The sequence below is a fragment of the Paroedura picta genome, chromosome 2 (genome assembly GCF_049243985.1).
Source record: "Paroedura picta isolate Pp20150507F chromosome 2, Ppicta_v3.0, whole genome shotgun sequence".
NCBI classification, from domain to species: Eukaryota; Metazoa; Chordata; class Lepidosauria; order Squamata; family Gekkonidae; genus Paroedura; species Paroedura picta.
The window spans coordinates 7,570,155-7,593,611 of record NC_135370.1 but is presented as its reverse complement, the minus strand read 5'-3'; the positions used below and the strand labels follow the sequence as shown (position 1 = coordinate 7,593,611).

Sequence of the window (23,457 nt, the reverse complement as noted above, 5' to 3'; positions counted from 1 at the left end):
GGCTCATGGGAATTGTAGTCCATGGACATCTGGAGGACCACAGGTTGACTACCCCTGATCTAGAGGAGGGACAGGTACAAACAGATGGTCTCCACTCTGCGGGTATGAATTAATTAGCAGTCCCGGGCCCCCGGGACTTACACCTGGCCTCAACCAGGGCCAGGGCCTTTTTGGTCCTGGTGCTGGCCTGGTGGAATGAGCTCCCGGAAGAGCTGAGGGCCCTGTCGGAGTTACCAGCTTTCCGCAGGGCCTGCAAGACGGAGCTCTTCCGCCAGGCACATGGTTGAGGCCAGGGCAGAGTCTCGGGTTTTCCAACTGGATCCCAAGTTCCATCAGACCAGCTCCTGCTCTCAACTAGAGGAAGATCATGGCCCCACCCTGAACAAGGTCGGAAGGAATTATGTCCACCGTTGCCATTGTGATATTGTTTTACTGTGTAAACTGGGTCAATTGGGGTTTTACTGTTTTAAATTTTATGATGTAAACCGCCACGAGACCTATCAAGGAGTGGTGGTATACAAATCTAAAAACAAATAAAATGAAATAAATAAATAAATAAATAAATAAATAAATGCTCAAAACAACCTTGCCCGGTTTGTGTCACTGAAACTGAAGTTTGTGGGAGGTGCCTCCCCCAAACATCTCTCTGACTTTTCGGTTTGTGGCTTCAGGCCATTTAAGCCAAGCAGACCATTTATACCAGGTGACTCCCTGTGCTCTATTTATTTATACTCCCTATACATAAATACAAATAGTTGAGCAGGGTGGTCAGCTGTTCAGTTTAAATGACTGAGAGCCATTTAAAGGGTCCCTCTAGTTACCTCCTTCCAAGAGTGGGGGAAGCAAAATGGGTCCACCCATCCGCTGTTAATCTGAAATGGCTGGCAGCTGTTTTGGCTTTCCTGCTTTGGAGAGGGAGGGAGCAAAGTTGATTGCTAAAATGGCTTGCAGTCCTTCCAGCCTAACAGTAGGGTGAGCACACCCACTTGCTGTTGCCCTGAAGGCAGTCTGTTTGGCTTCCTCTCATTTGAGGGGGAGGAGGGAAATGGGCCAAAACTCTGGGCTTCATTTTTAATCAGCTTTCTCCACAATGAGGACTATGGCAGCTGACATTGTTCTTCTCTCCTCCTTCTTATCCACACAACAACAGACAGAAAGGGTTTTCAGATTTTTCTTCAAACTTGGGGGGAGGTCACCCAGGGCTCCAGAAAAATCCATTTTCTGCAAGTATGGCTCAAGTCTTTGGGAAAATAGATATATAGGTGATGGATGCTGCAGGAGGAATTCTGATATGAATTCTGCTTTCCCCTCCAAGGCATACAGAGTTCTCCAGAATATCCACGCAGCATTTAGATTTTGGTTTTTGAAAACTAATGACTTTAATAGAATCACTTCCATCACCAACTCAGATGTTTTCATGCATGCATTTGTGCTCAACCCCCCATAGATTTTGTCCTGTTATAGCTGTATGTATAGCTGTTCACATGATTAACTCACATTATCACTGTGGTTTTATATACACATGTTTAGCTGAATAATACAGGATATCCTTGATAAAGACTCCAAGAATCTGGCAGAGGTGACCCAATGTTAGCTAAGCTTCCCAATTTAGAAGAACTATTCCACACGGTAGGATGCACATAGGTGTTCGGCTTTTAAAAATGTTTGCTTTGCCTTACCTCACAACATCTTTCATTTGGGCCAATAAGGTATAGTTGCCATCCCAGTGACGAAAAAGCTCACAAAGATCAGCAGTTTCTGAATTGTTCTCATCTACAACAGAAAAATACACAAGATGAACTTTAACACAGACCCTGTGAGCTGGGTTATTATTTTTTATTTTATTTATATGCTGCCCTCCCCGAAGGCTCAGGGCAGCTTACACAAAACAGGAACAGTACAATTAACTCAGCTTATAGTGATGTGGTAACAACAACAGCAAAGACAACAAGATAATGACAGTAATAAACAATGTAGAACAGTAGAATACTAGAACATTAACTCGTGCTGAGGCCCAGTGGTTTGGATCTGTAATGATTGTTTGAGGGAGGCTTGGGGGGCTCATGGGAAGTGGTGATTAGGATCACCCTGAACCAAATGCCTGGTGGAGGAGCTCCCTTTTGTTTAAGTTCCGCCAGAAGCCCTGATCTCCTCTGGGAGGCTCGTTCCACCAGGTGGGGGCCAGCATGGAGTAAACTCTGGCCCTGGTTGAGGTCAAGTGGACTTCCTTGGGGCCAGGGGCCAATAGGAGTTTGGAGGTGGTAGAGCCAGGGCCGAATTTACATGAAAAGAGACTCTAGGCTATTCCACTTATGTGTCCCTATCACCTTCTCCCGGCCTCAGGAACAACCTTGCTGCATCTGTGACACGGCGAGGCTGTTCCCGGGGCCAGGAGAAGGCCCCCGCCTACCGTGCCCGCCCCCCCCCCCCGCAGTGTAAAGGGACTCGAGGTGGGAAAAGAGCAGGGACGCGGCATCCCTGCCCCTTCCCCAAGGGTGAGGGGAAGCCAGCCAGCAGACTTACCATCAGGAAAGGCTTCTTCCTCTGATCAGTGACTCCCCGGCTGGCCCAGGCAAGGCCGGGCCAAGCAGCCAATGGTCACTTGGCCCTGGATTGACACTCGGAGGGCCCAATCAGGAGCCGCTTTGTGGCTCCTGATTGGGCCCTCCGAGTTTTTATCCTCCCACATTGCCCTTAGCATTGTATTACTACCATTCCACAGGAGCGGTTTACAGATATATTAAATGAAACATCTTGTGATTGGTACTAACCTTTATTAAATATGTGGAATATAGGCCCCTCTTGATCTTGAGGCCCTAGGCTGAAGCTTAGTTAGCCTGTAGGAAAATCTGGCCCTGGGTAGAGTGCAAGGCTTTTTGAGGGGCAAGGCAGAGAGGCGATCCCTTAGGTATACTGGGCCCAGACCGCGTATGGCCTTAGTGATAAGAAAAACCTTAAGCCTGATCCGGAATTCTACCAGAATCCAGTGCAGCTGTTGGAGGGTGGGCTGGATGTGGGACCTCCGAGTTGTTGCTGTGAGGACCCTGGCAGCTGGTTTCTGGACCAACTGAAGTTTCTGGATCAAGGATAAGGGTAGGCCTGCATAGAGTGAGTTGCAGAAGTCCAGTCTAGAGGTGACTATTGTGTGGATCACTGTGGCTAGGTGTTTCAGGGCCACGGTTAGGCTGATGGGGTGGGATTGCCCCACCCAGCAAGATTTCATGGCAGAGTAAGGATTTGAAAATGGGCCTCCCAGATTCTTGTATGACACTCTCTGTCTAACAGTTGTGGGCCCAAGTCCTGTTAGTGAGGATTTCTCGAAAGAAGAACATTGCCAGGTGCTACTTGCTTCACCTGAGCCTCAGCTGGATGAAAGCTTAGCCCAGACAGATGCTCAACAGGCAGAGAGCTGTGACCAGCAGAAGGGAATAGAGCTGCAGATAAACTAAGGCTTAGATTCCAAAGTTCTTGCAGGAGCTCCTCATTCGTCTGCCCAACTTCCAGTCGCAGTTTCCTGTCTTGTCAGCCCATTTGGCTCACTAGAGCCAATTAAGCAATGATGGCTACCTGCTCAAAGAGAGCTCCAGTCTGAAAGACATCATGCCAGGTTTGCAAGGCACTTGTTGACAGCAGAAGTGTGTGGACAACCTATATTAACTTATGGCTAGGAGGCAACTTTGCAGCTACTTGTAACCTGCATCTTCTGCTAACGCCCTTGGACTGCCTGAACAAACCCATGACTCACTGGACTCTCTGACCTTGCAGCCTGCCTGTCCCCTTGGCATTCTGTTTTCATATACTGATTCTTTCTGCCTTCCATTTCAGAGAGCTGAAATCAAAGGCCAGCACACTCACCCTGGGGTTTATTGACAGGGTTTCCCAAATGAGTAGGAGTTAATTTTTAGTAGAGTAAAAAATGCCAGGCTCTGCCTTGACTGCACCATTTGTTTTGCTTGCGGTCAACTGCAAGAAAACAAACTGGAGCATGTCCAGAAGAGGGTGACAAAGAGGGTGAGGGTTTGGAGACCAAGACATATGAGGAAAGGTTGGGGGAGCTTGGTCTATTTAGTCTAGAGAGGAGAAGACTGAGAGCGGATCTTATAGCCATCTTCAAGTATTTTAAAGGGTGCCATGTAGAGGATGGAGCAGAGCTGCCCCAGAGGAATGGACCAGAACTAATGGGATGAAATTAATTCCAAAGAAATTCCTTCTAAACATCTGGAAGAAGTTCCTGACAATTAGAGCGGTTTCTCAGTGGAACAGGCTTCCTCGGGAGGTGGTGATTTCTCCATTTTTGGAGATTTTTAAACAGAGGCTGGATAGCCATCTGACAGAGAGGCTGATTCTGTGAAGGTTCAAGGGGGTGGCAGGGTTGTGAGTGTCCTGCATAGTGCAGGGGGTTGGACTAGATGACCCATGAGGTCCCTTCCAACTCTATAATTCTATGATTCTATGATTCCATGAAGGATGGAGGTACACCATTATAAAGAGAGAACAAGAGCTGGGGGTTTGTACCCAGCTTTTCACTAGCCAAAGGAATCTCAAAGTAGCCTACGATTGCTGACCCTTCCTCTCCCTGTGCGGTAGCCTACACCAAGCTGGTTCTTTAGTTATGGAACTTTAGTTACGAAATGAAACCAGTTTGAATGGATGTCCTATTTAGCTGTATTAAACATCGAATCCAACAAATAAAAAAAATCATTGACCTTTCATCTGTACCAAAGAAACTTTTATACAGCCTTACATGTTATTCCCCCTTTACCATTCATATAAAGAAACCTAGCAGAGGTAGAGTATGAGTAGTGTTACCTTGCTCTGTACAGTTCAGGGAATGTAGGAGTCCAGTGACCGTGTCCTGGAGAGATGGCAGCCCACTGTCACTTGCATCCGAAAGGAAATCAGTTTCTGGGTCTATAAAAGTCCTGATAAAAAGGGGGGGGGGAATTAAAACTCAGATATGTTAAAAGAACCCGGAACAGAGAAAATAAACAGCCTAAGGAGAAACAGATCATCAAAGAGCATTATAATTCGTCGAAATCAGTTTTGTTCATTCATTTATGAAAACATTTCTCCCTCTTATTTCCTTGTGCTTCAAATTAGCCTACAGTTCGCAACTGAATCTATCCATAACACAAGAAAAGTACATTCATTCCCCTCCCAAGAAAATCGTTGTGGCTGAAATCTCGTGAAGAAGCCCTGTCAAGAGAAACGGAGCCTCCTAGAAACTTCTCAAACCCAGAGGGCCCTCCTCCTCAGGACCCTCATCTCCTCATCTGTTTGGCAGTGCGGGGAGATACTACCGAAAAGGGAGGAACAGTGGTAGAGACCAAGAGGGCAAACAAGTCAAGGAGAAGGTTGCAGCCTGGCAACCATAGCTGGCGCATGGGGGGATACAGAAGGAGATGCTCTTTCAGTCATATGTGCAAGGCTTTAGGTCATCCCTGGTACCCTGAATTGAATTGGAGAAGACCATGAAACGGCAGACACCCGAAGAAGTCACGGCTTACAATCGGAACTTAAACCAAGCTCTCAGCCCCTAGCCGCGTACTTCTACCATCTAATCATCCCACAACAGCGTAAAGCATTCATGCTCTACCTTCTGCTAATGCTCTACCTTCTGCTGTTCTATATGGGAGATTTCAACAGATCCCGTATTCAGCTAGGTTGTGCCCATGGGAACAATGCTGTATAGAATCAATTACACACGTTTTCTTCCATTGTCCATTTTATTCTTCGATCCGAGCCAAATTTCTTAACTCACTGCTGTGTAAAAGAGAACTGCATTCGGAGGAACGAAAGACTCAGTTTCTTTTGACATCCCAGAACCCTGATATAATTGAACCAGTAGCAAAGTTTTTACATCTTGCCATGAGAAATCATGAATGTATTTTGTCCTACCCTAAAGCATGATCTTTGCCTTTGTTCTCACTAGCAGTGGATCCTTTTGTACTTTCCCTTCTTATATTGTACTTTTATATGCTATTAAAGGCTTGTTCTTGTTGATATCACAAGATGTCATAGTCCCATTGTATACAGCACTGGTCAGACCACACCTGGAGTACTGTGTGCAGTTCTGGAGGCCTCACTTCAAGAAGGACGTAGATAAAATTGAAAGGGTACAGAGGAGAGCGACGAAGATGATCTGGGGCCAAAGGACCAAGCCCTATGAAGATAGGTTGAGGGACTTGGGAATGTTCAGCCTGGAGAAAAGGAGGTTGAGAGGGGACATGATAGCCCTCTTTAAGTATTTGAAAGGTTGTCATTTGGAGGAGGGCAGGATGATGTCCCCATTGGCTGCAGAGGAGAGGACACGCAGTAATGGGTTTAAACTACAAGTACAACGATATAGGCTAGATATCAGGAAGAAAATTTTCACAGTCAGAGTAGTTCAGCAGTGGAATAGGCTGCCTAAGGAGGTGGTGAGCTCCCCCTCACTGGCAGTCTTCAAGCAAAGGTTGGGATACACACTTTTCTTGGATGCTTTAGGATGCTTAGGGCTGATCCTGCATTGAGCAGGGGGTTGGACTAGATGGCCTGTATGGCCCCTTCCAACTCTATGATTCTGTGATTCTATGATATAAATGATAAAAAACAATTCTCTCATGGCAGACACCACAGCTCTGTCTCTGGCAGCATTCCTTGTACCTGCTCATATTCTGAAGAGCAGCAACCATCTCCTTCACCTGGATGACCCCTTGAGTGATATCCGGGGCCAGCATCAGGAGGCGCCAGACAGAGGGCTCGTTCTGCAGTTCAGAGAGGAGCGACAAGAAGGAGACGGTTTCCCTGACAAAAGCCACCTGATACTGAGGATCCCCCTGCAGCTGAACACAGAAGAGAAAGGGTTATTTCCCCCCAAATAATCACATCTTCTTAACCAGCAGCCCAACAAATCCATCTCACTATTCACATGCAGGTTGGGAGACTGCTGCCACTCAACGCCTGCGCAAGCAGCAAAATACACGCCTGAGCATCTACCTGGGCATGATGCACATTTGGCTTCCCAAATTTGGCTTCCCAAAAGACACTACTATCATCATCATCATCATCATCATCATCATCATCATCATCATCATCATCATTCAATTTATTCCCCGCCACTCCCAGAAATCATCATTATTCAATTCATTGTCCGCCACTCCCGGAACCGGCTTGTGGCAAGTTACAAATGCCCAGTAAAACCCCAATAAAACCCCATTAAAACGGACAGCAAAAATGACAATAAAAACAGAACAAAGTGGCAGTAAAACTTCCCCAACCTCCTCCCCTCGCTAAAACTCTCTGCATGAAGTCAACACATAGGATATCCTGAGTGCGGGGGTGCTTCAGAGTGCTTTGATTACAGTCATGGATCAGCATTTTCATATCTACAAAGGGGAAGAAGAAGCACAGAGCACGGAGTACTTACTTTAGAAACCTGATTTCTGAATTCTTGAAAAAACGACTCCACAAGAGAGAGCTCCGTGAAGCAAAAGGTCTGGTAGACATTGGCTCCCATCGCTTCCCAAAGGGGATTCTGAGATGCATATGCTGAGAGAACATCACAGATGCCCGCTTTAAGATTGGCCACTGTCGTTTCTTGCACTGACATCTGGAAAACAAAGCTCAGTGTTAGGTGTGGCAGGAACAGCCCCTGCTCACAAAATACACATCCCCGAGGAGAAAACAGGACATCTGTCTAGATTCCGGTGGGTAGCCTCAAGCTTGCTAGGCCTCAAGTTTGTTCTGGAGTGGAGGCTGGACAACCACGGGGGCATGAAGGGCACAGAGCAGTGATGCCAATTGGGCGTCCTCTCCACATCCTTCCCCCTACTTCAGACTCCCCTACCGGGAAAACTTACCCCTGAAAACAACAGAAATTCACCAGTTGGACAATGCTGGTATTGAAATAATGAAATCTTGAATGTTGCTATGGTGTTTTTATGATGCTTTTATCGTAAATTGTTTAAAATGTTAGGCTGTTGTTGTAAACTGGGAAGCGCAAACCAGAGAAGGGGTAGAGGCAGTGATAAAGGAATACGGCTTTCATTTGAGCCAAAAAAAGTTTTTGATTTCATGGAACTTGTGATGCCCAAGAATTTGAAAGAGATGTTTTGCATGTAATTGTCACTGGAAGGATGGAGTTTGCAAAATATTAGCAAGGCCATAAATCTCCTTCCAAAGGAAACTGCTTTCAAAATGACTTGGAACATTACAAATGGCAAGACTGATCTAAAATCTCAGTCTCTAAAAATTGGTCACTGTAACACTGGCTATAGTCTGGATAACAAAATTTGAGTCCAATGGCACTTTTAAGACCAACGAAGATTTATTCAAAGTATGAGGTTTCATGTCCATGCACCTTGTCTGAGGAAGTATACATGCACATGAAAGCTCGTGCCATAAATAAATCTTTGTTGGTCTTAAAGGTGCCAATGGACTCAAATTCTGTTGTACTACTTCAGACCAACATGGCTACCCACCTGAATCTACACCCTGGCTACAACATAATGTGGCCTCACTTGGCATGAACATGATGGTTCACCTAGGGATCCCAGATCCCCGCTGGGGATGGAGGAAAACCCACTTTGGCATTGCTTGGGGGTTTTAGAAAGCAGGGAGTAATGCCACCAGGCCTCCCCACCACCAATCACCAGGGGCAGGAAGAACATCCTGGCATGCTGACATCACCCAGAAGTGGCATCAGCATGCTGGGATCCTCAGGGGGTGATGTTCTGGATTTAGAATCATAGAATCATAGAATCATAGAGATGGAAGGGGCCATACAGGCCATCTAGTCCAACCCCCTGCTCAACACAGGATCAGCCCTAAGCATCCTAAAGCATCCAAGAAAAGTGTGTATCCAACTTTGGGGCAAAACTCTATGGTTTGAGGCAATTTTTTTGCCATAGAGTTTCCCAAAAAGCCTGAGTATTGCCCCTGATATCGCCGACATGCTGATATCAGTTCCGGGTGATATTGACATGCCAGCATGACAGTCCACCCAACTGCTCCCAATAAACAGACTTTGATGAAGAAAATCTCTTTATTGAAGAAAGAACAATGTGAGCACCTCTAGGTCCTTGCTAAGACTGACCCCTCTGGGAACCAGTACCCCTTTTCAACCTTGGTTTTTGGGTGCAAAACTGTCACAAGCCCCATGGTGGACCAAAAGCGAAAGCTGGTCTCAGTGCTTTTGCTGCTCACAGCTGGGAGGAGAGAGAGTTTGTTCCCACAGTTCTTGCATCAAAAAACCCAAGGGCCGGATTCCCAGAGCCCCAAAACTAGCTATGATCATGAATAACAAGAGATCAAAAAGGGCTTTAGGCAGATGTAAAGGTGACAGACAAAAGGCAGGTACAATGAAAGAAAATGGGTTTTGACAGTCAAGGTGTTCTTCAAGGTCCCTTAGAGTGCCCCCTTCACCCACCAACTGTACCTCGGCAGATGGCAACCCTACTTTCACCTTATTCCTCATTTTCATTTCATATAAGGGCCACAAGCAGTCTCGCTAACACCTGGTCCCTGCGGTAAGCCCCAGGAACCACTTCTGCCCCTCCCTGAACTGCTCACATGACTTTTGGCTGGACCAAGAACGGCAATCACAGTGAGTTCTACAATCTCTCTGCACAGTTTGAGATTCAACTCACAACACTGGAAATGCAGATGAAGGTCTTAGCGGAGGATCGCTCTGTTGCTGGATACAGAGCAGGACAGCACTTATGTGAACCATACTTGGTTTTTCATCATCACAATAAAAGCACAACACACACGTGAGGCTACATGCAATGGAATTAAGGTGGGTCGCCATGTTGGTGTGAAGCAACAGAACAAAGTTTGAGTCCAGGGGCACTTTTAAGAATGCCAATTTGTTGTCACACAAAAAATTAAACTTGGTTGGTATTAAAGGTACTCGAACTTTTTAATGCAATGTAATGTTAGAAGTTGTCTAATTAACATAGCTGTTGAAAATTACCTCTCCTAGGCGGAGAATATTCCTGAACAAATGAGTTCTGTTATGGCTGGACGATGAAATATTTTGAATGGAGCTTTTCAGATTGGTGATGGAATCCATCAACTCTGCAATGATTAAAAAGCAACAACACATAATTATTTTAACTGCTTGATTTCGTTGCTTATGCAATGAAATTTCCTTTTAAAGAGACAGCACAGCATCGTGGCTTAGGGTTGGATACTTCAGCGGCCGAAGCGCCCAACCCTATCGTGGTTAGACTGTTGGACCTAGGAGCTTGAAGGCCCAGTTTGAATCCTCACTCTTCCATGGAAAATTGCTGGGTGACCTTGGGCCAGTCACACACTACCTACTTCACAGGGCTGTTGTGAGGATAAAACAGAGGAGAGAACATTAGCTGCTCTGGGTCCCCACTGGAGAGAATGGCAGGGTATAAATTAAGTAAATAAATGAGAGTTGATTAATTCAGTATGGATTAATTTAATTTAATATGGATAGTTGTCATAACCCATCACCCTTCCTAAATATTCCCTTAACCATCATAAAATAAATACCTGTAGACTTTATTTAAAAACCCTGCTTTTCTCCCCGATGGGACCCAAAGCTCCTTACTACATTCTCCTCTCCTCCAATGTATCCTACCTTGTGAGGAAAGTGAGGCTGAGAATTTGTGACAGGCTCAAGACCAGCCAGTGAGTTTCCAATGCAGAGCAGAGCAGGAATTCAAATCTGGGCCTCCCAGATTCTATATATCAAAATTACCCAATAAGGAATGTAATATGAATAGGATATGAATAAGAGCCTCTTGTGGCGCAGAGTGGTAAGGCAGCCATCTGAAAGTTTTGCCCATGAGGTTGGGAGTTCAATCCCAGCAGCCGGCTCAAGGTTGACTCAGCCTTCCATCCTTCCGAGGTCAGTAAAATGAGTACCCAGCTTGCTGCTGGGGGGTAAACGGTAATGACTGGGGAAGGCACTGGCAAACCACCCCGTATTGAGTCTGCCATGAAAACGCTGGAGGGCGTCACCCCAAGGGTCAGACATGACTCGGTGCTTGCACAGGGCATACCTTTACCTTTACCTTTAGGGGAGAGTCATAAAAGAAAAGTCTGTGTGTGTGTATCATAAACAATGTTGAAAAAGGAACCACAGAAGTAGATTATGCAGTAAGAGCAGCATAAAACATACAATAAACCTTTGACTAAAGGGCAGCCCTAGAATCATAGAATTGGAAGGGACCTCCTGGGTTATCAAGTCCAACCCCCTGCACTATGCAGGACACTCACATCCCAATCACTCATCCACTGTCACCTGCCACCCCCTTGAATCTTCAAAGAATCAGCCTCTCTGCCAGATGGCTCTCCAGCCTCTGTTTAAAAATTTCCAAAGATGGAGAACCCACCACCTCCCGAGAAGCCTGTTCTACTGAGAAACTGCTCTAACTGTCTAACGTCCGGATGTTTAGACGGAATTTCTTTTGAATTAATTTTATCCCATTGGTTCTGGTCTGTCTCTCCAGGGCAAGAGGATTTAGCCCTCTTCTTTTAATACATGGAAAGTATGCTGTCCCTACTTGATTGGAGGGCCCTGACACGGCTGCGAACAATGCAAGTTTGGACACGATCAATGCTTGCCTTGACCAGAGCCTGTTTTTGAGAATTAGGGGCCTCCATTTATTTTACCTGTCCCATTAGTCCACATATGTGACTGACAATCCACACAATGTCCGATGTACGTGTCTGATAAGCTTCTGTCTATGCAAAGGAACTAATATAATACAAAATTAATTATATACTACTTGCATGTTGTACTTAAATTTATTTATTTATTTTATTTACTTTATTTACTTCTTTGGCTTTTAGACTGCCCTCCCACCAAGCTAACTCGGGATGGTGTGCAAAATTATGGATAAAATACAAATAAGCAAATAAGAACATTCCGTTGCGACCTCTCCCGAAGAACCTGCAGTCAAAATTGTTCAGAATTAGTTTGTATTCCCAGGATTCAGATGGAGGGGGTTAAAGATGAAGGCAAGGAGGGCTCATTCTGATGTCATCGAGCACTAGCATTGGCCTCAACCATATGCCTGGTGCGAGAGCTCTATTTTGCAGGGCCTTCAGAACTTTGATTGTTCCAAAAGGGCTCAGATCTCTGCCGGCAACTCATTCTACCAGGCTCGAGCCAGGGCTAAAAAGGTTATGGGTTAAGCAATGCATTAGAGGTCGTCTTTAATCTGGCATTCTATTTGCTTTGTATATTGAGCTGTTTGCAGCTAGTATTTAAAATAATAGTGAGATTACAGGGGTGCTGTTTGTTAGCAATATTTTAAAAATATAATGACATGCAGAGGATAACGATATGCTTTTGGGCCAGCAATGTTTATCAACTAAAAGAGTTAGTTGTTTAGTGTCAAATGTTTAGCATCAACGTGTGCCCTCTTGCCCAGCTGGGTTGAGCTTGAGCTGTCACCCGTATATTGATGACACCCAGCTCAGTCTCCTGATGGGTGGTCAGCCTGAAAAAAAACCCTGATTCCTTGGCTAGATGCCTGGAAGCTGAAGTGGAATGGTTTCAGTGAAATCCCATGAAACTTAACCCCTCAAAGACAGAGGCCCTTTGGGTAGGTCGGAAAGGGTCAGACCGGGAAGCATGTTTTTCAAACCTGCACAATTGGTCAGGAAGTTGGCCATGATCTTTGACACTTCCTTAACTATTGAAGCTCAGGTCATGAAAATAGCACAGCTGGCATTTTTCCACCTCCACCAAACCAAACTACTAGCGCCCTATCTGGCCCCAGAAAACATCTCCACAGTGATCCATGCAACGGTCACCTCTAGGCTGGATCACTGTAACTCACTCTACATGGGCCTTTCCTTATCCCTGCTCTGGAAATTACAATGGGTTCAAAATGCAGCTGCCCACATTCTCACTTGAACACCACAGGGAGGATACATTACCTCAATCCTTCAGAAGCTGCACTGGCTATCAATTGAATACTGGATCAGATTTAAGGTGCTGGAATTCACCTTCAAGGACATACACAGTCCAGGTCCTGTGTACCTCAAGGATCATCTGCTTGTCCATATCCCCTGAAGAGAGACACATTCCAACTACTCTAACAGATTGGTGATTCCTGGGCCCAAAGAAGTTTGCCTGGTCTCAACAAGATCTAGAGCATTTTCAACCACGGCCCCAACCTGGTGGAATGACCTCCCTATTGAGATCAAGGCCCTAATGGAACTTAAACAGTTCCGTAGGGTGTGAAAAATGGAGCTCCTCCACCAGGCTCTTGGCAGAAGGCCAGTGATGGGAAGCCTCCCTGCAGCCTGAACCTACCCCTATCAGGCAACTGTACCCCTCCACAGTCCCCATGCTCATGGTCATCTCCTCTCTTAAATGTTGCAATTCCCAAGCTGTTCAATACTCCCAATTTATGTTTGATGTTGACTGTTATGACTATTATGACTTACTAGAAAGAAAGCCCATTTAAAAGGGGAATAAAATAGGCGCTAGCGGCCAGGCCCCGGGGAAGCCTTCGCAGAGCGAAGGCTTCCCGGGGGTCTGGGACGCAACCTGGGGCGTTCTCCCGGTCGCAGGCCGGTCTGCTGTGTCCAGGAGAAGGCGGGGAGGCCCCACACACACACCGGAGCAGCTCAGCTCCTTGTCCCATCACCGGGAGCCGGGAGAAGGTGGGCAGGCCCAACCCCACCCCGGAGCATGTGTGGGCCTTCTCCCAGCTGCAGGAGCGGGCTCATCACATCAAAGGAGGGGCGAGGCCACTCCTGAGGCCAGGAGAAGGCGGCGATTCACCTGGGGATGACAGAGCGTGGCAGCAGCAGCAGCGGGTGGCGGAGCATTCTGCCAGGCCCAAGCGCTCCCTTGTGGCATCCTGGAAGGCTGGTAAGAGCAGCGGCGGGTGGCAGAGCCTTCTGCCGGGCCCAGGCGCTCCCTCGAGGCATCCAGAATGCCACAAGGGAGCACCTGGGCCTGGCAGAAGGCTGGTATGAGCGGCGACGGGCAGCGGAGCCTTCTGCCGGGCCTAGGCGCTCCCTCGTGGCATTCTGGATGCCTCGAGGGAGCGCCTGGGCCCGGCAGAAGGCTCCTGAGGAAGGGGACCGGGGTGGGAAAGGAGCAGGGACGCTGCATCTTTTCCCTAGTGGGAGGAGAAGGAGGCTGGAGGACTCACCATGCAGGCAGCCTTCTGTGTCTGCGCGGTGACTCCCTAGCCGGGGCAAGCGAGGCTTGGCTTCCCTCAATAACAATAAAATCTCTTTAAAATTGTATCCTTACAATAGTACTCCCATGATAACAAGAACAGCTAAGCGAGACACAAAAGATGGTGAAGGTAACATATCACCACCACCCCATCACTCATCAGCAGGCTACGGTCACAATACGTTTGATGGAGAAAACTAGGGATAGATACCCAACATCCAGACCTAATCTAATACCAGCCCTGGGAACCAGAGTGGAGGGGAAATCCGATTTTACAACTGAGGCCTCCACCTGGCCTCAACCAAATGCCTGGTGGCTCTATTTTGCTGGCCCAGCAGAACCTTGAAAGCACCATCAGGGCCCGCAGCTCATCCAGGAGCTCATTCCACCAGGTCGGGGCCAAGACTAAAAAAGCCCTGGCCTCAACCAGTTTTCTGGGACCATCACCAAATTCATACCCACTGAGTGAAGAGCCCTGTAAGGGGCATAAGTTTACTGTCCCAAGGTCCTGCAGCACGCTGCATCTGGAGAAGGAGTGGGGGATCAAACCTGGCTTTCCAGACTAGAGTCCATTGCTCTTAACCATAACACCACTACAGCAACACCTGTTAAATAAATAGCTATGCCACTGGGACTCCCAAGAATTAAGATGATTTCATGGAATATTGTGGAGTGATTAAATAAAATCACATTTATTTTATTGAATACTAGATATTAAGGGTAGCGATGGGTGGGGGCGGAGAAGCAGCGGTGGAGGGTAGCCAGGAGGTGGGGTGGGTGGGTCGGGAGGCCCAATCGGGCCCAATCGGCTGGCGCGAAGTGCCAGCCAATTGCGCCCTCTGCTTGTCAGTGGGGGGCAAGGTGCCAATTGTTGGCCTCCTCATCCCGGACCGAGCCCTCCCACACAGCCCTTAGCCTTTTATTTATACCTGCGGAGCGGTGTAAAGATATCAACATATTTGACAATCTATTTTGGAGCATTGGTTGGCACTAAATAGTTTTGTCCAAGATTCTTAAACTATTATCTTTTAGATCATCTTTTCATCTCTCCTTTGTTGTTAGGTAGGGCAAGGAACATGACTATTGTTTTATTGTCTAAAATCTTATTTTTATTTTGAAGTATTCTTCTTTATGTGATGACTGATATTTTAAAGAAGTGGCCTCAAATTATTTCTATTATTTCAAATGTTGTATGGCAAAGAAAGCTTCAAATAACTGCAAACATTAGGTATAAATCGATTTCTCTGGAAAATTTAGAGGTTCAAAAAGGCAGGTTAATTTCATTGATAAAATGGCTTGTTCCAGGGGAAGATTCTTAGCTGTATTTAAAAAAAATTTAATGTGAAATTATGGTTTTGTTATGGTACCAACTAAGAATGTTAGTAATAGGATAATAAGCCCTTAATAAGGAATAACCCTTGGGGAAGAGATAAAGATACAGTACACATTTTTTTTAAAAAATATGTAAATCCTAGAGAATAAAAGCAATGCTTCTGACCCCACACAACTTGAAGGGAGGGAAAAAAATATGAACCTTTTCCTCTTTCCTTTTTTGTAATACCCACATTAAAAGCAGTGCATCTGTCTCCATCCATCTTTGGGGGTACAGACAAAAACCAGCTCTTTATGCCCTCCTTTTTACAATGCAAAGGTTAAAAGTATTGATTCAGCTTGGAAGCAGGGAAGAAAATAAGCTCTTTTCTCCATTCCCTTTTGCAATATAGAGATTAAAAACATTGCATCTGTCCCTGCTACCTTGGAAAGAATGGAAGAGAAACAAATTTTTTCTCCTCTTATTTTTGCCATTTCACTGAATGGCTATTTTGCTGAAGAGACTTGAGTAGATGAGAACCTGACTTGAGTAGATGAGAACCTGACTCCCACCACCAAGCAGCTATAAGTCCATTTCAGAACAACAGGCAGCTGTACGTGACTTCAAGTTGCTATTTTGAGTTGCATGGTGCAGTCTCAACATATCCCTGGCTGGCTAAAACAGGTATAAGTTTGATTGCCAAATAGATTTGCTGATAAATTTGTGGCATTCCTACAGAAAAGTGAGAAAGCATATAGAATCAAATCACCTACCCATTGAACCGTTTCTGTTTTTGGTCACATCAGCCCTCTGGGATGATGGATTGCTGTTGCTTTCCACATTCACGGACCTTCTCCGCTTTCTGATTTTTTTAAAAAAGAGAAAAGAATCCTGTATCCTCATTACTTCCCACTAACGTTTGGGCTGTGTGTGTGTTTGTTTTTACATTAAACCACATTCAAACTGAGTATGGGTCCTTTAAAGTTTATCTAGGCCAATTTTTGCACACCACTTGAACTTATTTCCATTAAATATAAAGGCACTTGTAAAACAAATTTTCTCAGAAGATGAAAAGCAAAATAGCATCTTTATGGCATGCCTGGTTGAAGCTTTAACGGTATCAGAAAAGATTGCTGCAATAAAATCCACATGTACATATAGCATATTAAATGAAAGAAGAAAACAGTTATGAACTTGAGCGACCAACTACATTTGATTCTGAATTTTTCTTAGTTTGGCCCTTCAGAATAAGCCTGTGCACACAGCTAGATCAGGGAAGGATTTTCTACAGACAAATCAGCACATGGAGGCAGATTGTCCATAAAAACTCCATGCATGACCCAATCTACACATACTTTTAATAGCTTTCTTGACTATAGTTGTTAACTATGCAGGCATTCAGTAAGACTTGGCAGTGCCTTTCTTAACCTGGGGGATGCATTCTATCTGGGCTTCAATTAGTGTAGTTTTAAATCGCTTCCAAGCATCTTCTAGGAATTTGACTCCCTTGAGTTTATCTTTCAGCTTCCTTATAATTACTCTCCTCATTTTTGTCAAAGTTCCCTCTTTTGAAATCAAACGTAACTTTAGACATAACTTTCCCTTGACATGAATGGCAAAATGAATAGCATTGTGGTCAATTGGAGCAACAATCACTACATCATTTAACTGGTTTTATTCCCCATTCAGAATTAAGTCCAAGATAACCCTTCTGGCTGACTGTATAACCAACTCTTCCCATGTACAGTTATTCATGAAATCTAGGAATCTCATTTCTATGGCATGATTTGAGCACATGATTACCTAGTCAATGGGAGAGTAGTTGAAGTTTCACAGTATCATAACATTATCTGCTTTAGTCACCTCCCTTATTTCCTTCCATGTATCAAGATCAGGCTCAAAGGTTTGATCAGGTGGGCAATGGTACATCCCCATTTTTAGATAGCCCTTACAGCCAATTTGTTTTCCATCCATAACATTTTTTAGAGTTCATTCCTTACCGGTGTATGGGTGAAAGACCACTAAGCTTTGGCAGAAGGTCTTCTGGTGTATATGGTGTGGCTTTGCACACAGCATCTGAATTACAGAGCAAAGTTTGGAGAAATGGGAAGAAACCAGCACTGGGAAGATTCCGAGGGGCAAGGTAACCTGAAAAACAAGAGTATAAAAGCATACATTGATAATGACCAATTTCAAGCATGAGAATGAGCACAAAATTGCAACCTCTCTCTTATTTTTTTATTACAAAAAAGGTAAGAAAGGCTGAGAGTGGGCCCTGACCATGGCACTGTTGTGTATCATGTAAAAATCCCCCAAATAAGCTTGCAATTATACATTATATCCTATGAAAGGCTGATAAATTCTATCCCTTTGCTCCTTTGCTCTTCAAGGAAACTAACTCTGTTCTCGTTTAACATTTGAGAGGCATCCATTTGGACCATTGTCAGTTTTTGCACTCCTAAAGAATGGACAAAGAACAATAGGGTTTAGGAGGGGATACACTACCTTAGATCATTACACTGTTTTAGCTGTTTTATGCCAGAAATATACAGAACCTAAGAGGAGAAAATTAATTGTTGCCTTTATTAACCTAAAAGCTGCCTTTGATTCAATCTCCACAGAGGAACTCTGAATAAAATTAGCCAATCTATACACAGACCAGTGTCTGCTATTTCTATTAAAACAATTCCATCATAACAACTAATTCCAAGTCAAATATCATGCAGAGGGAAATTTAACACCAAAAATCCAAATAAACATAGTAGTGAAACAAGGGTGTATCCTTGCACCTTGATTATTTAACCTCTTCTTAAATGATTCCTCTTCTATTTTGATAAAGTCATACCCCCTTAGCTGGCAAAAGACCCATTCCACTTCTTTTATATGCAGATGACACAGTAATCTTATCTAGAATTCAAGTAGGCCTAATTCGCTATCTTAAATAATTTACAGATCACTGTAGAGACAATCAACTAAAAATAAATTTTGAAAAAAACTAAGATCCAGGTTTTCACAAAGACCCATTACAAGTTTCTCTGGAAAATAAATGGTAGTCATATAGAACAGGCAAATCCCTGCAAGTACTTAGGCATAAACTTTACTTACAACAAATGGGCAAACCATAGAGAGAAAACTATCAAAACTAAAAAATGCCAGTTATCTCTTTTAGCCAAGTTTTACCACCAAAAAGGTAACAAAAACCTTCCAGCAGCCCTCAAAATCTATAACACTAAAATAATTCCTCTGATTCTTCATGGAATTCCAATATGGATGGAAGTGTTTAACAATAAGTTTAAAAACATCCAACTTTCCTTTTTCAGAAATGTATTAGGAGTTCCAAACTGCATGGCAAATCGTACACTTGTTGCAAAACTTGGCCAATGGAGTTTAGAAGCGAGGGCTTGGCTTCGATCCTTCAAATATTGGTTCAAAATTCATTTCCATGCTTGACCAGGTAGTCTAAAATGAATCTCACAGAGATTAGGGCCTAGTGTGCACACAATAGATAATGCACTTTCAATGCATTTTAGAAGTCGATTTTCCTGTTCTGCACAGGAAAATCCAGCTGCCAAAGCACATTAAAAGTGTATTATCCTATGTGTGCAGACTATGCCTAGATCAGGATGCTCAGTTTTTAGGTTGCTCCGATAACAGTGTATGTTCTCCCCGTTTCTGGGATATTCTTTTAATATACAAAATTATGCCCTTGTATCTCCAAATTTTGGAGGCACACCCTTTAAAAAGAGCATTTCTATTAGTTCGCCTAAACATCTTTCACTCAAAGTTCACTCAAAGTAGATTTTTGAAGATCCATCCAAAGGAGATATATTGTTTGCATGGATGTAATGTCCCTGACATGTTATACCACATACTTTTGGAATGTCCTAGGCTTTCTTTATATCGTCATCCTTTAGCTACTTATTTGAAGAAACTGAGATCTTTCTGTGTTGATGAGAAACATTGGGTTAAAAGTATACTGTGAGGGATTCAGCGATAATCGTAAAAGTAGCTAAGTCTCTGCGGGCATTTTAAAATGAAAATCTTTCCATGATGAAATCTGTAACTGAAACTGCTTAAAAATTTTAGTTTTGTGCTTTGCCATTTTTATGCCAATAAAGGTACTCTGACTGACTGTCTGTCAGACTGACAAAGAACAGAGGTCATCAAATGCTACTCCTCCCCAGTGAACCTACTAGAACCTAACACCAGCCACAGAATTAGGCCTTGAGCCTGCCTGCATTTTACATCAGAGGCTTATAAGATCAGGTCGCAACCACATAACCTGAAAAACCTGCTTCTCACTTCTCTGCCTTCTCAAGCTTGGCAATTTCTAGCTTGTTGAGGAGTTCTGATGAGCGCAAACGCTTGTACAACCTTTGGATGCCAGTTTAGTTGGTAATGGGATCATAATCCTAGAGTTGGAAGGCACCCTACAGGGCATCTAGTCTCACTCCCTGCTCAATGCAGGATCAGCCTAAAACATCCAGAAGTATCTTTCCAGCCACTGCTCCAAGACTGCCAGTGGCTCCCGTCAAGGCTCCCCACCTCCTTAGGCAGCCCATCCCACTGCTGAACTACTCTGACTAATAAGTGGTGTTACACAGATCTTGCTTGGTGGAGACTCTTCCGGCTGTTGACAATTTCCTTCATGAAGTTGGAGCCCAAGCACTTTCCAAGCCTCTCTCAAACCCAGGCATTTTATGGTAATCCATCCTGAGTTTCCAAAGATAGGACAGAATATAAATTCCAAAATAAACAAATACGTTTTCTTTTACTCTACAGCTGCACCTCTCCGGAGATGCTACGTGATGACGACGTGCTATCCTGGCACGCTCTCTGACTAAAACCCCCACAATTTAAAATAACTGAAAATAAAGGAAATAAGCTACATTAATTCTGTTGATTGACTGTGGATTTGCATTTCCCTTGGTTTATTCCTGAAGGACAAGAATGGGCCCCAAATTGAAATAGCTGGTTATTCCAACAACCACAAACACTGAAAACAGATGATGAACTTTTAGCGTACTTTTCAGAGGGCAGAGGGCTTTTTCTTTCTTGATTTTTCTTGCCAACGGCTGAGCAGAGGTTTGAAGTCTGAATCCCCCACATTTTGCTCCAGGGCCCTGTTCTGCCTCCGGGTGTCTAAGTAAATGAGCGTATGTTTATGTGTCTGAATTTTCACCCCCGGGTTTTCTACATGACTCCAAAGCAAGGCATCGAGCTGCACAGCCTGGAAAGCCCACAGTCAGCCCACCCCCCAGCTTCAGCCTCCTTTCCCACTGAGCTCTCTGTCCACAGGGGAGGCGGGGCCACCCAGGGCTTCTGCTGTAGCCATTCCTTGCCCTTGGGGCTCCGCCACAAAACATCCCGGATACCCAGGCTGGTAATTAAGGCACTTGATCTCTTGAACAGCAGATTTGTAGACTCCTCCTGTCAGGTTTTATTTCTTTTCTTTTTAATAAACCACCTCAAGCTGGTTCTCTGGAGAAGCAGTGCAAACGTTTTCTAAATCAGTAGTTAATAAAAGAATAGTTCAGCACTGGATTACACAAATAATGGCCAAACCAGTCCTGCTTAACCACTTCCAGGGAAGGACAGCCTCCAGGAGAGACTTGGGTCTCCTTTGGAATTACAGCTCATCTCCAGACCACAGAGATCAGATCCCCTGGAGAAAATGGGTCCTTTGGAGGGTGAGTTCTATGGCATTGCACCCCACTGAGGTCCCTGTCCTCAACAGGCTGCATCCCCAAATCTTCAGGAGATTCCCAGCCCGGAGATTGCAACCTTCCCTCTGCCAATGGTCACGGGGGGACATGGCCAGTCCACCCACTACTGAACAGCTCTTACTAGTACAATGTTTCTCCTAACATTTAGTCAAAATCTACCTCCTTGTAATTCCTACCCATCATATTTTTGTCTCTGGAACAATGGAGAAGAAAGAGGTCCACTCCATTTTCTACATGAGAGGTATGTGAAGACACCTGTCTTGTCTGGGTCCAAGCCAATAATTAAGAGCTATGGAGATATCATTAATGAAAACATTACAATCCTGGTACTAGCATTAGAAGGAAAAGGTGGGAAGCCCCAGAGAACAATGATGTGAAGTACCAGAAGGGCAATCTTCTGTGAGCTCCACCCTTTTATTTCACAGGACAGCAGGCCCAGTGTATAAATGTGGAGGACTCCCCCATCCCACCCCACCCCACTCCATCCATCTTCTTGTGATCTTGCCTGTTTTGTTTCATTCTAGAAAAACTCTCATGTTCCTCCATTTTAACCTGATCTGGATGGCTCAGGCGACGCCAATCTCGTGAGATCTCAGATGCTAAGCAGGGCCAGCCCTGGATAGTCTTAGATGGGAAACCCCCAAGGAATACCAGGGGCACGATGTGGAAGTAGGCAGCCCCCCTCTGAGCACCTCTTGGCTTGAACACCCTGTAAAAAATAAGTCTCCACTGGCCCAGGGTCACATTCCACCCCCACTCCTGTTTCACACTTCAAAAGATGGACATCTTGAAAGCCTCCTCTTCTGAGGCCCATGGCAGTTGGGGTCTGCCAAAGGACCAAGAGGGGAGCCTGGGGGCCTGGAACATACCCAAAGTGTGCATTTGCTGTTTCATGTATATTGGGCAGTGTGTGGTTTCCTTTGCACTTTGAACTTTCATACAGACAAACTGGTTCACACATTTAAGAAATTCATGTTGCCCATTTTACAAAACACCGTGTCCATGTGTGGTGAGGGCATCACAGGGACCATGCCCACTTAAGACATGTGGTTGACAAGCTACTAGTTGGCGGGAAGATGACATCTGAAGTGGGTTATTTCCCTCCTGCCCCCCCCCCAAAAAAACCCACTCTGAGTATTGTTTATTTGTATTCTATTTTTATTTATTTGTTCAATTTATTTCCCGCCACTCCCAGGGAGCCAGCTCGTGGCGGGCTATAATATCAATCCATAACAATAAACACCCCAGGAAAACCCGATTAAAAATGTTATATACAAAGGACATAAAATACAGCATGGCGGTAAAAGTCATCTCCCCTTCCCACGAACACCACTCCCAACAGGGGAGGGGAGAGGGAGACGGAACAGAACACCATCAGATGTTCAAGTGTTCGTATCTACTTTTTAATGAGTGTGAATGCTCTCTCTCTCTCTCTCTCTCTCTCTCTCACACACACACACACACACACACACACACACACGCTACCGAAGTCTGTTTTCTTCTCCACAGTCAAGGCCCAGATAGCTGGCTCTCAATATTGAAAAGTGTATTTTTCAAGTGCTTTAATGAAAAGACATTCAGCTTTTCTTACCTTTAAAATATTGCCATGAACCGCTTTGTCATCTGAGAGCCAATACTTTAAATCAAACCCAATAACAAATGGGCAGCCAATGGAGGCTCGGCAGGATGTAGTAGGCAAGGCTCTTTCTAGCTCCCAATCAGGGCTAAGCCATGGCATTCTGCACTAGTTAGAGTTTCTGAGTTGATTTTGAGGGGGGACCAACATACAGTGCATTGTAGTAGTCTAATCTTGATGTTACCCTGGCGTGGATCCAAGTGGCCAGATCAGTCGTATCAAGGCAAGGGGCCATCTTTCAGGCTGGGATGAATGGGTAGCAAACATTTTTTTAAGTGGTATTAACTTGTTTCTCCAGCAGTAGGGTTGGATCCATTATAACCCCAACTGAGTCAGCAAAGGTCAGCTGAACGCACTCCGCAGTGGGGAGCACAATGTCCTTCAAGACCTATGGACTTTCCCACCAGCATTACATCTGTCTAATGAGCGTTTCGTTTTAATTTGTTCACTTTTAGCCAGTTAGCCGTGGTGACCTGGCAGCAATCATATGGTGTCTTCATGATGAAGGTATCAGTATTAACGCACTCCTGTAACTTTTGTATTCTTGTTGATATGGGACACATCTTCTGGCGTACTTCGTCAAATGGAAATATAGATGGACGTGACACCCATCATCCTG

At 44.8% G+C, this 23,457-nt stretch overlaps 1 protein-coding gene across 2 annotated transcripts in view; it reads right to left on the bottom strand.

The window, feature by feature from the left end:
- The window catches only part of ABCA12 (ATP binding cassette subfamily A member 12), a 137,834-nt gene that overhangs the window by 95,936 nt on the left and 18,441 nt on the right, over positions 1-23,457 (bottom strand). For both annotated transcript variants that reach the window (XM_077319316.1, XM_077319317.1), the window contains exons 3-9: positions 17,477-17,624; positions 16,250-16,338; positions 9,956-10,059; positions 7,409-7,591; positions 6,646-6,824; positions 4,810-4,922; positions 1,680-1,773 (exon numbers count right to left, since the gene is read on the bottom strand). In XM_077319316.1, the coding sequence (XP_077175431.1) occupies positions 1,680-1,773; positions 4,810-4,922; positions 6,646-6,824; positions 7,409-7,591; positions 9,956-10,059; positions 16,250-16,338; positions 17,477-17,624 (910 nt within the window). The remainder of the gene's footprint in view (positions 1-1,679; positions 1,774-4,809; positions 4,923-6,645; positions 6,825-7,408; positions 7,592-9,955; positions 10,060-16,249; positions 16,339-17,476; positions 17,625-23,457) is intronic.